The sequence below is a fragment of the Thermobia domestica genome, chromosome 1 (genome assembly GCF_964235325.1).
Source record: "Thermobia domestica chromosome 1, izTheDome1.hap1.1, whole genome shotgun sequence".
In the NCBI taxonomy this organism is placed as follows: Eukaryota; Metazoa; Arthropoda; class Insecta; order Zygentoma; family Lepismatidae; genus Thermobia; species Thermobia domestica.
In genome coordinates, this window is record NC_137454.1 from 120,745,959 (window position 1) to 120,761,190 (window position 15,232).

Genomic DNA, 15,232 nt, shown 5'->3' on the forward strand with positions numbered 1-15,232 from the left:
TACACACACACTTCTCGGTTATACATGTAGATTTCAGATTAAAAAGCAAAAATGCACGTCGGCCCTCACAGTAGCCGAAATTGGTATCGTAAACAGGCTGTTGGATGTATTTGGTCTAGGAATTAATTCGTGCGGGTGGACAAGAGATGGCGCAACGAACGGAGCGTCCCACAGTTCCGTGTATCCACACATGTGTTGCAAACCCCTGTCATCGCGTATCGTTCGTAGTATAGGGCAGTGGATTAAAGCGTCAACAACACCAGTTTGTAGTTAAGTGAACATGGCGCAATTTGTGCCTGATAAAGTGTTTTTGCTGCATTACTTTAATATGCAGAAAAGTGCGACTAAAAGTCACGTGTCAGAAGTGGTTTGCACGGTTTAGAAGTGGTGATTTCGGCTTGGCAGACCAAGAGCGAGCTGGACAGACAAAAAAATTTCAAGACGAAGAATTGACAGCATTGCTCGAGCAGGATTCGTGTCAAACGCAGGAACAACTTGCAGCAGCATTAGGCGTTGATCAAACAACAGTCTCCAAACGCTTGAAAGCCATGGGAATGATTCAAAAGATGTCACATTGGGTTCCACATGAATTGAAAGACAGAGACGTTGAAAGACGAAAAACCATTTGCGAATTGCTGCTTCAACGACAGAGCAGAAAGGGGTTTCTGCATCGAATTATTACGCTTGATGAGAAGTGGATCCATTACGAGAACCCTAAACGAAAAAAGGCCTGGGTGAAACCAGGTCCATCACAACCAAAACGAGATATTCACTGTGCAAAGGTTATGCTGTGCATATGGTGGGATATGAAAGGTGTGGTGTACTATGAGCTGCTGCAACCGGGTGAAACTATGAATGGAGAACGTTATCGACGACAATTAATGCGTTTGAAGCAAGCTCTGGCCAGAACACGACCAGAATGGGAGAACAGACATGATAAACTTATTGTTCAACATGATAACGCTCGCCCACATGTCGCAAAACCGGTCAAAACCTATTTAGAAAATGTCGGATGGGAAGTTTTACCCCACCCGCCGTATTCACCAGACGTTGCTCCTTCGGACTACTACTTGTTCGATTGCATGAACAACGATTTGATTGGACAGCGGTTTACTTCTTCAGAAGATATCGAAACATGGGTCTCTGACTGGATCGCTTCCAAGGATGAGGACTTCTTTCGCCACGGAATCCGTACATTGCCTGACAGATGGGCGAAAGTGGTGGCTAGCGATGGACAATATTTTTCTTAAGGTATTTATGTATTTTGTGTTTGTACTACAGCTTCAATGTGTGCGTACCAACCGCACGAATTAATTCCTAGACCAAATAGTTAAGGTTTTCATCAAAATTTACATTTCACAAAATATCTGTGAACTTAGAACAGTTTCCACATCGTCATTACATCACTCATATATCTATCTATCTATCTATCTATCTATCTATCTATATATATATATATGTGTGTGTGTGTGTGTGTGTACGTATGTTTCAGTCTTTCAGCTCTTTTGAAATCCGATTAAAATTAGTTCTATTCTTTACACTTTGTATGCAATTTTTTACTTTAACGTCCATGGTTATGCCCTTTATGCTAAAGAAGACGGATGATTAATGAAAGTGAGTGACTGTGAAATTAAATGTTTCGTACTCTCCCACCATGAATTAAACTCGGGACCACAAGCACCAAAGACACATTGGCCAGCCACTAGACTAGTGGCGAGAACGCTTCGTATTTGAGATATTCATCATTGTGAAAAAGTACATCTAAATATATAATATCAAAACTAACCTGAAAATTTGTGAGCTTCAAAATAAATAGTATTTTAGAAATTACTAAAAATATGTGGTATACATTATTTTCTTAAGTCACTAAATCAACGTATTTCTTGGTCTTCATTCCGCAGAATATGACTAATAATAATAAATGGAATTTATTAATGATTCATATAATTGACTAAGCTTGTGAATGAACACAATTAGAAAATATATAGTGGTAAAATCATCCACTAATGGTAAGTGTTAAAATGTTCATAAAAACCTCGTCAAATGGCTTACCTCTTCACCAAAGCTGACAATATCAACGTTGACTTTTTCCTTTTTCAATCGTTTAGCGAGCTTTATTAATTCCTTCTCCTCTGTCATCACTGGGCTACCAACAAATACAACAATTCTCATCTTATGGTTCTTCCCTTGGCGATGTTTAAGAGCCAACTACATAAAAATAAAATACACATTATTTTTTTTTAATTATATAAACCCGACTAGGCTAATGTATATATGGGTGATTCCACGAAAAAGGGAAATTTTCTGTCACGGGCATTTCTTCAAACTACTACTAGAAAGAATTACCTCATTTTTATTTTGTTTGGTAGTAACCGTCACAAAGTAGGTATGCCATGTATAACAGTTTGCAAATATAACACGAAACATACGTAAAAAATTAATTATTACCCGATTTCTCAACACCGTGGGCTGTCACAGACTACAGTTGACTGATTTTAATCAATAAATTACAACTGAAGTCGCAAATCGAACATCATTTAATGGTAATTAAATGGAAGAGAACACTTCAATATTTCGGTTTTGTGGAAAGTAAACCTTTATAACGATTATTTTCGAAAGCTTGACTATGCTTCGTTTCTGTCACCTCTATTTCGTCTCAACTCCATGGCATGAGAAAAAAATGTCATTGCTCCAACAGATAGCATGGTCGTCCACATTGGCAATACCCACAAGAAGACAAGGCAGACATGTTTGACTGAAGAACAGAAAAAGTTGTGTGCATGTGTTAAAAGCTATAGGAAAAATATTTTTGTGTGTGGAAAGCAGGTGCGTATATTAATTGATACTCAACACCATGGTATTTATTACTGAATGTATTTGTATGGTATATACCTTCTTTCCCTTGAGGAACCTACGCCTTAACGTAGGAAATTCGTACACAATTACTCACATGTACTGGTCAAAAAGTGGGCCGGTAAAGATAAATTATATTCGATTTTCTCAACTCCATGGTTCTCAACTCCATATCCATCTGAAAACTAAGGAATCCACGGTGTTGAGACAAATTCACGGAGTTGATAATCCTATAGTGTTTATGCTCATGCTCTTCTAAATATTTGTTCTTTCAATATAGTGATAGAAATAAAGCTCGTTTATGGTCTAGTGACTAGTATGCTCGCCTTTCGTGCGTGGTTCTGGGTTTGTTTCCCGGTGGAAGCTGAAAAATTAATGGTGTTTACTTCGCACAGTAAGGCAACTGAAAAACTCATTTGAGTAGAGATGTACTGAAACCTGATCGCGCAGACCATCGCAACGGACGTAGGAGCCGACACGCTGACCACGTGTCATTCACACTCAAAGGCCGGCTGGTGGGTTCTAACCCATTTAAGGAGTGTTTCGCGGAAGTTCAGACTTGGGGCTGTAAGGTAGCCGGAGGTAAAACTTCAGTCAAGTCAAGATGGATGGTATCTGTTTTTGACCTATTGACGTCTCAATCTTATGATCAACTAATTGTTTTCTTTTCAGGGATTGTCGAAGAGTCTGAGGGCAATATACGGACAGTCAATTTTATGACGCGGATCGGGAGGAATTTCTCCTGGCCTACTAAACCTGACGTTTAAAAAGCGTTGGCAGTTGTCATTCTTTGTAGACTAGAACAGCCCTTCCCTGTTTCCTTAAGACATTTCCTTCATTGGAGTGGAAAATGAGGGCTACTTAACAAAGAACATCGAATTATCCAAAGAAGACAGAAATGATGAGTGCCTTACACTGTCATTTAGTATGCATTATACAGGGCGTTTCAAAACATACCGACAACGTTTGGGAGGTGATCCTAACACCAAGATAAGATAAGTATAGACCAATCTGGGTGCACAAATGCTTCCTTTCGCAGTTATAGGCTGCCGAAAACATGAAAAAAAAATGAACTTTAAAGGTCCATAGCATAAAACTATGGGACCTACCGTAGTCGGGTCAGACTTCACTTTGGAATTAGTATGTGCGCTATCCAAATATCCATGTTTCAGAATCTTGCGGTACTTCCACAACAACTTTTATAAAAGTAGTCGGTGAGTACTTCAGATTATACGCCAGTAGCCAAACTCCCTCTATAAAAATTGCTTCGTGAGTACCTCAGGATTCTGAAACATAGTTTTGGATAGTGCACATATTAGTTCCTAAGTGAAGTCGTGACCCGACTACGGCAGGTCTCATAGTTTTGGAGCTATGGACCTTTAAAGTTCATTTTTTTTTCATGTTCTCGGCAGCCTATAACTCCGAAAGGAAGCATTTGTGCACCCAGTTGTCTATACTTTTCATCTTATCTTGGTGCCAGGAATCAGCTCCCAAACGATGTGTGTATTGTTTTGAAACACCTTGTATATATACTAAATATACAAATACACTTACCAAATGTTGAAAAAGTATTGCACTTTCGACGTGTTGACTTGATTACACAGAGAAGACAGACGGTTTACATAAGCTCAGAAAACAAATGAAGTAGACAATAGACAGGTTTAGTGACTACTTCGTCTGTTCCGTAAGCTTATGTAAAAAGTTTGTTCTCTCCATATGATAGTCAACATATTGAAAGCGCAATAATTTTTCAATACTCGATAAGTGTATGCGTATTTCTTTTTTTCTTATTTACGTCACATATTCATTATATATATATATATACATATATATACTCAATATTGGAACCTTCATTAGATATATTTTCATATGTTTGCAGTATTTTGTGGAGTATTTTTGTATAACAAATTACGTGTCATCTAGTTTGTTAGAATTTTATTCAACATAAGGGAATAATTCTAACTTACAAAAACTATTGGAAAATTATTTCAATTTTTATGTAAATTATAAGCTTAATCACTTATAAACCAAAACTTATCACCAAGATGTATCACGTTTCTCAACTCCACAGCAATTTTCAACTCCGTGTTAACTAATCTCAACTCCGTGACCTATGGTCTCAACTCCGTGGGTGCTGAAAAGTTTATTATTTTTTATTTACTACACCAATAACGATTCAGCTCTGCTGAACACCTAATTAACATGTACTTAGTAGTAGTAAGTGCATGTGAAATTTTTATCGAAATAGACGACCATGAACGGAACAAAAATTTTCCAAGTGAAAATTTCCCTTTTTCGTGGAATCACCCATATATATAATATAGTACTAATACACCAAGAACAATATCATGTTAATTCACACATAAACCAGATAACAGCTACACAATAGACATATAAATAACATTAAACTTCTTTTGTGATGTCTTCGTGCTCATTTTACTTACAATTAAGAATATTTTTAAATAAGATTTTCTTAACTATTGAAACTTGCACTTTTGAATAGTGAGCTTGACATTTCAATACGATAATAAAAGATATGGGCCACCACACTCAACTTTCTCGCTCCATTATTTTAACCTAAATCATGTTATGCTGCAGTTATTAATGCAATATTTTCTTGTGAAATACGAACAAAATTATATGGCGTTTTCGGGAAACTTCGCCCGAACAAAATACCCCAAGATTAAATTACCCCTTGTGGATATTTACGTCAGAAGTAATTTATACAACATTACCTAATTATTAGTGAAATGCATATTTACGAAATATGGAGAAAATCGCCTGAGTCGTTTTTGAAGAAATCGTTCGAAAATTACTCCAAAATAAGCCACCTTTGGAAATTTTTCAAAACAAACGAGTTATGTCATATTGCCAGGTTATTAATGAAACAATGATGAAATATTAACAAAATTGTCTGGGTCGATTTTGAGAGAATCGTCCGAAAAAATAAATCACCCCCAAAATAAACCACGCCTCGTAAAATTTCTCAGAGCAATCGACATCAGAGTATAGGGTAGTTAATGAAGTACTAATATATGAATATAACAAAATCGTTAGGGCAGTTTTAGAGAAAATCACACTTTTTTTTTCATCCTTCAGTAAAACTACATTTCAACTTGAGATTGGGAAGAAAATTCGAACCTCCCCCTCACTGGAAAATCCTTTAAAAACTTTAATATTTAGTACGGATATGTTGAACGGTATGGCCTTTAGGCATATTTACATTGGGACTGACGGACGAACAGACATTTAAAAAAATCACGCTTTCGGCTTGTAGGGGTCATGAAACGTGTTAATCCGTTGAAATCTCGAATTCGAATTTTTCTCATGATCACCATACTTTCTTTTCTCTTGTCATCACTCGAAAGTAAAAATGAAATACTTATAAATTTCGTGCAGGAAACGTGTGTGTCCCAATTTTGTTTGTAATATTAAAAACGTAACTCTAATTTGTTGAAGTTCTCTTAACGCATTGCACTAGGAAGGAAACTTTAAAAGAGAACATATGATATGCTTCACAAATTTTATTTCCAACTATCCTGATAGAAGGAAAATACTGAATTTTTCAGAGGAATAGGACGAGCTTGAAAAAATTTCAATTATGTTACTCTTCTCGAATGAGAAATATGATTTCCCTACATCAGGAAACATTGTATTTTAACTACTGTCAAATTCAGCGTTAAAAACTTCAGGATTCATCATTGAAAGTATTCATTTTAGTTCTTCAGGACTTTAAAAAAAAAAACTGACATGTTACTGGCGAAAAATTTGGAAGCAGATCTCAAAAACCGCAATTTTTTTCATTATTTTTTGGTAAACTTAGGGGTGTTATGCTCGAATGAGCAGTAATTAATTTATTTCAAAGATATCAAAGATGTTTGGAGCTTCTTGGTGATTGTGTATAAAAATAGCCAAGGTATGACACTCATGTCCAAAATGATTGTCGCATATCTATAACTGTCTTCTTGTAAGAATATAATTTGATAATGATTTTGCAGGGTACTTTTAATACTGTTACTATGTGTATAATCGGGAAATGTATATTTGTGGCAAATTTCATAGGAAAAGAATTATAAATACGAAAACTAGAATGAGTAAAACAAAATGTTGCTAAATGGACACGAAAGTTTTATTGTTCTTATTTACTGTTCTTTTGACATGAAATTTGCCACCTACATGTCTTTGCCGATTATACACATACTAACATTATAAGAAATACCGATCGAATTCGTTATCAAATTATATATTTACAACAACATATTTATAGACATGCGACAATAACTTTGGATATGAGTGTACCTGTATAGAATTAACAATAAATTTTTTCCTCTTTGCAGTAGCCAACAGTTTTATTTTTCAGAGTAATTTTTTTTTTTTTTTATTCTACAAATATATAAGGTACTTTAGGAAAACAAATGAATGTTTACATACTCACATGAGCTATACGAATGCCTGTAAGGAGATTTATGTTTCCTTGCGGCTGAACCTGATGCAGCTTGGACAGAATTCTTCCCACATCACTTGTCAGTGTAGCAAGAACTTCAACACTAGTGAAGAGACAAATTGTATATATTGTATATACACAGCGGAATAAAATTTTCGAAAGTTATCGTAGATAACCAAAATATTTTCAATGTTCAATTAGCACATTCAAACGTCCTTATAATATAATTAGTCCGTAATTTGTACTTTACTGGACCATAATTGGATTCATATTTCGACGGTACCTTGCAGCTACCTCGTATCCCAAAAATACACAACCTGACAAAAGAAGAACTAAACGTTTGAAAGAATTGGAGATTAGTTAAAAGTAAGCGACTTTTTTGATGTAGAGGTCGGTTTGTTATCGTAATTGGCTTCTCCATCAGAAAAGTCGCTGACTTTCAACTAATCTCCAACTTTTTCAAACTTTTCTTTCTTCTGTAAAGTAGTGTTTTGTTTTTGAGATACGAGTTTTCTCTACCAATAAAACAGCAAATAAATAAAATTCTTATAAGTATTAAAATGAAACTTCTAGCTTTACGTCCCATGATTATATGCTTTAAGCAAAAAGAGACGATGATAAAGTGATTACGAAATAACTACTGAAATGAAAATGTGGAAGGAAACAAAAAATAATCCAAGAAAACCCATGGACATGATGCTGTCCACCAAAAATTCTCATGACCGGTGATCGAACCAGAGACCCATCACACCCGAGGTGGGCACTCTACTACTGTGTCTCCATACTCCCTTTTATAAATTATGTTCCGCACCCTGTAAACAAGATGTTTCTCTTCATAAAAACTGCAGAAAGGTATTATGGCTCAGCGGTAGAGCGTTCAACTCTGGTACAAGGTATCCATGGTTCGATCCCACGCCACGAGTTTGTGGAGAATATCATGTCCGTGGATTTCGGGTTTCTCTCGTTTCCTCTCACATTCTCATTCCATCAACTATTTCAGAATAATTGTTCGATTAGTGATTCATATATAATAATAATACAACCGTCAGAGCTGTACTGAATATGGACACTGGATTGTCTAAGCATAACAGCTAGGTTGTGGTACAATCTGTGGTCTAAATAAAGAGCACAGACTTCAGGAGTCAGAGAGTACATGGCTGTTCTGGAAAGCTAATGCATCGGCAGTTCCTGGGTGCGAGTCTTGGCCCAGTCATCCACTTTTTTCAATTTTTGTGTATCATTGAATTCGCACCTAGAGAAGATTTGCTGTGTTAAAAATCCGGCTGCCTTCTCCTTTCATTAATATATAAATAAGAATTTTATTTACACTTCTATTAAGTTTATATATTAAGATGTGAATTTCAGACTTACATTCGATCTGTTTCTTTTTTTCTTTCTTCAGATGCACCAGCACTGTGGTCTATGAATAAGCTAAACTGAATGTGGTCTATGAATAAGGCAATTAACTAACCATACTATAAAAGTGTCCACGAAGAGACTTACACTATGGCGTACCAAGAATTAAAATCTATATCACGATAACGTCCATGAACGTTGTGCCTTCTGAATATTTGTCTAAATTCTAAGTTCCTGTGCTACCCCAGCCACTCTATTTTCCACATTTAGTCTCTCCCGACTTCTACCTGTCTCCAAATTGAAAGTCAACTCAAAAGGGAAGAGACTGCCACTTCATTTAATAGCATTCATATTCTATATTCATTATATATATATATATAAAACACTCCAAAAGCACTCAGAATTATCAAACAGTAAATGTTTTGGCAAAATGTTATTGCCTTCCTCAACACAATTCCTTTCAGAAAACTAATATTATCTGTGGAACTACATCTCGTTGACTATCTTCTTTTGAATATCGTAATTTTAAATAATGTAAGTGAAGAAACAATGCATCTCAGTCACGCTTATTACACTTATGTTTAATTTTACTTTATTAATAGACGCAACTAGTCGACAAAAAGTGACAAAATCGAAACTACCTAGAAAGCTGTTATTTTCTGACCGGTATATTTGAAATCTGTGTATTAAGCCAACGGTTAACATACTTCGGTTGAAAAAACTTTTTTCTTCGCCTTTAATTTATTACTCTTCAATAAAACCTTCAATTTCTGTACAAGATTGCTTGAATTCAATTCTTCAAATAAGATACACAGAACATATGTTGTACACATTACATCCTTTTCTGTTTGCTCCTTTAGAAGTTGGCTCTCCGTAAAAAACTGAATACTCCTTAAACATTATACGTAAAAGCAACATTGCTCTACTTACTTTGATAACAACACTACAACTAGGATATCATCAACATTCCCTCAAAATCCAAAATTAGAGATACAGCCACATTTTAATCACTATGCTCCTTGTATGCTACAAATGTAATGAAACTTGATGGGTAAGTCACATTAGGTGAACACCAAAAATTACGTATCTCACTCAATCCAAATTATTTCTTTCCAGTTCTATAATTTACAGATTGTGTTAACGACACAGATGGACCTTCTACACTGAAAGGGATCTATGCTAAACAATGCAACAACTTTCTGCCGAAACGTTCACAGCTGGCTAAGTCCAACTGCATTTGAAGTAAGTACTTTTTCAAAGTGAAGAGGATTGGCAAGATGGAAAACATTTGAGCAAATGCGGATAAAATTCTTAAGGCCCTTTAAACGGAGGATTTCCAAGAATGGTCTCAAAAGTGGAAACATCATAGAAGTTGCTGTGTACAATCAGCATGGAACTACTTAGCGCAAATAGCCTTAATTCTTACATTATGAACAGCCTTAAAACTTTCCAATCACACCAAATATAATAGCAAGCTTGAAGAATGAAACCCCCCCCCCCCCCCACACACACAAAAACCCTCATAATGATTCTAGGTATTTATACAAACCAATTTAAAGCAACTTACCTTGCTAATGTAAGCAAACCCACATTATTTTCAGGGTTTGCTCGTGTTTTTGAATGACAGACTAAGTTCACTGCATCTTGCTGTGCCTGCAGCCTGGTTGGTACAAAATCACCATTCCTCATATAATCGCTGTTGTCAACACTGTCAAGGAAAACATATATACATCATGTTTATATTAATAATACTCAGAAAAACATTACTCGTAAATTCATCAAAATAATAATGTTAACAATCGTTAGAATATGTTCTTCTTTCTAGAAATAAATTTCCTTTTGAAAAATAATTAACAAGTGAAGCATAAAAGGAATATGATACATATTTTCCCCTCCTTTCCCATATAAAATAGCCTTGTAGAAATAAAGCCAGGAATTTCAGCCATCTAATTATATCTCTGTACACTTGTATTCTAGTGCAACCTTACGTATACCTTACTGAAATATTTCACAAATGATTGTCACAACTGTATTGGAGCTTTCTGATAAATAAGATTTAGTCACCACTCCAAAAGATCAAACCAAACTTGTCCTCATTTAACAAAATGAATTGACGCATACTAGTTTTTACAGTAACGCACGTCTATTTCAGTGGATCGGCGTTACTTGCTAAAAATTCTTCTCACACCTATAAAGTATTGTAAATAATATCCTGTATTAAAAAAATAAAGATGTTTACATATCTTGCGTTAATTTAATGTTAAATCTTCCTAATAGTTTCGCTTCCTATATTCTGAAAGCTTCTTCAGAGGAAATTGGTCCTTCAAGATAGATCGATTTGTTATTCACATCGTTCCTCTGTTTTCTTCCATGTAATAATGGATTCCGTATTTCTATGCTCACTACAAAATTTCAAATCCATTAATGCACGGAAGGATATAAAAGGAAAGATATGAATAACAACTCGATCTATCTTCAAGGCCCAATTTCCTTTGAGAAAGCTTCCAGGATATAGGAAGTCAAATTGTCAGGAATATTAACATTAAATCAACGCAAGGTAAGTAAAATCTTTATTTTCTATATGATATATAGTTGTGTAAAAACACGAAAACCTTAACGTCTTGTAATTTATTGCAAGTTTAGAACCGCTGGAAGATGGAAAACAAACTATTTGATAACGAGTCTGTAGTTATCAAGCTCCACTGAACATAAGTGTAAATTCAATATCATTGCATTCTCACCTAGAGAGGAGAGTTGTTGGTGTAAAATAAAATCGGCTATTTCCTTCATTCATCAAATACAACGGAAATCTGACTGGTTTTTTAGTGAAGTTTAATGTCAAATAGTTGAAATGTCGTTCTTTGCACGGCCCCTCTTTGCCACACGTGGCTTCGCAGTGTCGTGCAGGAACAACACACCCTTGCGATTCGTCAATGCAAACTCCTTCTGCTGCAATGCACCGTGTATCCTTTGTGACTGCTGAGAGCAGAGGTTAGCAGTGATGGTGTGACCAGGTGGAAGGAACTCGTAGTGCACCACTTGCTGACAATTCCACCATACAGAGAACATAAGCTTTCCTGGGTGCAGAGGTGGTCTTGAGGTGTGAGGAACAAGGATACGTGGCGACAACTAATGTCTGATATGCCTGAGAGCATCATAGAGGACCCACTTTTAGTCATCAGTGAGCAAGTGATCCGAGAGGTGTGTTCAGGTGCCGAGTGACCAAGAACAAACAGGCTGTCACTCGCTGTTCCTTGTTGGCTGCCGATTATGTGTGGGGTACCCCCACTTGCTTAATTTGTATGACTTCCCTATTCCATGCAAGTGCAGTCTAACTGTTTCAGCGGAAACAAGTTCATCATACGTTAGACCACTGTCCTCCTCAATGGCTACTTTCAGTGCCTCGTTATCCAACACATGTGGTAGTCCACTGCGAGGTTCATCCGAAAGGCTCAATCTCCTGAACGGAATTTCTGGAAACAATGCCTGGCGGTGTGTCATTTCTTTTCGATACTGGACGAGCTATGACTGTTATATGTGCGCAAAGTGCCTTATTACTGAAGGTCGATAGTCATACTCACTCCCGATCGCTTGGCAGACACATGCGTGATTTCGCTTCGTCTCTGTGAGCGCATGATTAATGATATATCAAAAACGGCAAATACTTTTTTTTTTGGTTACCTTGCAGTGCCAGTTTTCGTGTCTGCGTACGGATATCAACTGGAGCAGGAACTCTAAAGTTGACCCAGTTTATAAAAACAGTGTTACAACCTCATGCACTGGTTTACTCCTCGACTTGTTCCTTGTTTAAAACACTTAATTTTTATTTTTTTCGTTTTTCCTTTTGGTAATCTTATTTCAGAAATATAATTAACTCGTCTTTGTCTCACTGCTCACAGCCGAATTCAAGGTTTAATTAATTAACGAACATGACCAACTAAGTTAACTCCCCAAATTTTACGCTTTGCCTCGTAAAGTTTGCCTTTTGTTAAATAATTAAATACTTGTGAACTTTCTGAGTTAAGAAGACAATGTTCTTTTGGGTGCTGGTCAAGTTTATGCACATTACATTTCACAAAATATACAGGTAAAATTCAGTACATTGCATGGAAAGACATGGTGATCAAAAAAAGTTTTGCAGGCGGCAGAATCAAATGCGGCGTAGTAGAGCTGTATTACGTTCACTAGTGTAAAATCATTACAAATGCTTTGCGACGGATAAAAAAAAGTGGGTGCATATAAAAGATGACTGTATAAGATACTATTTTTCACTGACGGTGTATTTCTACACAGTGTACAGAATATGTATTTTATGTTTACAAGTAGACCTATAGCGTTACTAGTATGAAACGATGATAAGTGCTATTGGAATTCATATCATTGCAAAAATCCATATATTTTCACTACCCTTGCTTACATTTATACAGTACCATCGTTGCTGAAGCGTCTGCTTCCTTCGAACGCACTCCGGCGCGATAGCTTCGCCCTACCCTGAGTTAGACCTGGCAAGGTTCTAGAACACAGGTCCCCATTTAGCTGCAATAAAGACCGAAAACAACGTGCCCTGTGGGGCTCTAACCCGCCTTCACTCGCTCACGCTCGCTCGATAATACTATGTGAATTAAATATTAAAATTTAGTATAGAAAGGAACCAACCTAGCTGCTAATCTATATGGGGGTACCAGTGTTCTACAACCTGCCCGTTAGACCTAGATAACATCTGTGCTCTTTCGTGGTCACCGCAAGTTGGTTTACCTTATGCACTGTAATTTTTATGCATTATATCCAGACGCTGTACTTGTATGTAAATCGTGAAAGAATTGTAATTTCTCAACAATTACTCCCGTGGACACCTTGATTATCATCTATTTCGGGTTAAGTTTAGAGTTACCCCTCCGCTTTTTATAAAAATCAGGAAAATTTACAGGAGAAATGAGGTAAGAAATGATAATTTGAAGTTTTTATTTATGTTTAGGAATGTAAGTTCGGCAGGAGAGTTATGTTTAATACGAGAAAAGATATGTGGAAGTTAGTACTATTTGCCGGATGCGGAAGCATTACGGAAGGTTTCAGCAGCATGGTACTGTAGTTGTAAAATATGGCGAACAGGTGTAACGGATGCGCAAAAATAATGAAGAAAACCTTTTAAATTTTTGTGAAACACACGGAGTACTGAAATTAAGTGAAATGTAACAATGTTTAATACTTTAAGCACTGTTTTTTGTATGTTGCAAAGTCCAAGGGCAACTTCAGACTGGAGGGGCAACTCTAAACTTAAGCCTCTATTTCTATAGTGGGGTACTTCTATGTCGCCCAGCATAAATGTTTTGGAGGACAATTAAGTAGAAAGTTAATGAAAGAATTATGATTTTTCAACAATTATTTCCAGTCGTCTGCCTGAACTTGACCTGTAAGTCATTTTGTTCGCCTCTAAGATGCATCTCATGTTTACCATATAAATTACTGGGCTCTTGCTGAGTTTTCATGACGACATATTGTATTGTCTTGCACTAAATTTTACCCTTGTACAGTTACAAAATAACTTGTCTGTTAACATCAGAAAATTACTGTAGGTAGTAATAATTAAGATTGACTGTTACGAACTGCTCACTTTCGAAATGTAGTGCTCACTACCTTAAAAATTTATTTGAATGTTGAATAACAATAAGCGTTGAAGAAATTACTATACAACTAACAATTCACAGGCTTTACCACCTATTTTTATACAGTGTTTGTCAATTGTGCTCTTTGTATTCAGCATAAGTTGAAAGATACATCAAAAAATCATTTGAAATGGACAAAATACATAAATAATTCCAAAACTTACCATATCATCGTACTTTCGAGCACCATTTTGGTCACGTGACATATAGATAGTGACGGAACTAGATGTTACAGCCAGCCTCATACACTAGTCACTCACAAACCTCGACGTATTCACTATAAGCGGTGTCCAAAAGTTACCTCAGTGAGCTTCGTTCTGCAACGGTTGGCGTTAACGCAAGGCATATTTTGCATACTAGTTTGCGATAATCGGCATAGCAGTAATAATTCCTTTTTGCACTTTATGCGTTGCTTTGCGATCGGCTAATTTTGCGAAGATCGATACGGAATAAGGCTCAGTGTCTAAAATTGTTAATAGAAGTATAAATTTGCTGGCATTTCTACTTTGGGAAATGATTATGTATATCTACAAACAAAAATACCTAACAGAATAATGTACCTAGGTAAAACTGATGTTAGAAATTTGGATATCTCTTAGCAAAAATAATTATCTTAATCGTTGAGATAGACGAGCTGTTGCCACAAATTTGATATTGAGGTGCGTTTTTTAAAGTACCGATATTCTTTTGAAAAATTAAAAATAATCAGAACATTATTTGTATACTATTTCCTTCCCTCATGATGCTACAGCTTAAACTATCTCCAGATTGGTTCTGTCATTATTGAGACGTCATAACGGGAAATCATTTTTTGTATCTTTTTGCCACAAAGGGTGCTACTTGTGATGATAGCTAAATCTGCACTGCTTCTTTCATATCATCCTCCTCTTTGAAATTTTTTGTCAGCAAGGAATTC

General features: G+C 36.1%; 1 protein-coding gene across 1 annotated transcript in view; it reads right to left on the reverse strand.

The window, feature by feature from the left end:
- The window catches only part of Rpn10 (regulatory particle non-ATPase 10), a 44,544-nt gene extending 29,907 nt beyond the window's left edge, over window positions 1-14,637 (reverse strand). Inside the window, exons 1-4 of the mRNA XM_081762723.1 lie at window positions 14,481-14,637; window positions 10,221-10,361; window positions 7,289-7,400; window positions 2,053-2,208 (exon numbers count right to left, since the gene is read on the reverse strand). Coding sequence (XP_081618849.1) covers window positions 2,053-2,208; window positions 7,289-7,400; window positions 10,221-10,361; window positions 14,481-14,506 — 435 coding nt within the window. The 5' untranslated portion in view covers window positions 14,507-14,637. The remainder of the gene's footprint in view (window positions 1-2,052; window positions 2,209-7,288; window positions 7,401-10,220; window positions 10,362-14,480) is intronic.
- Between the last annotated feature and the right edge of the window lie 595 nt (window positions 14,638-15,232).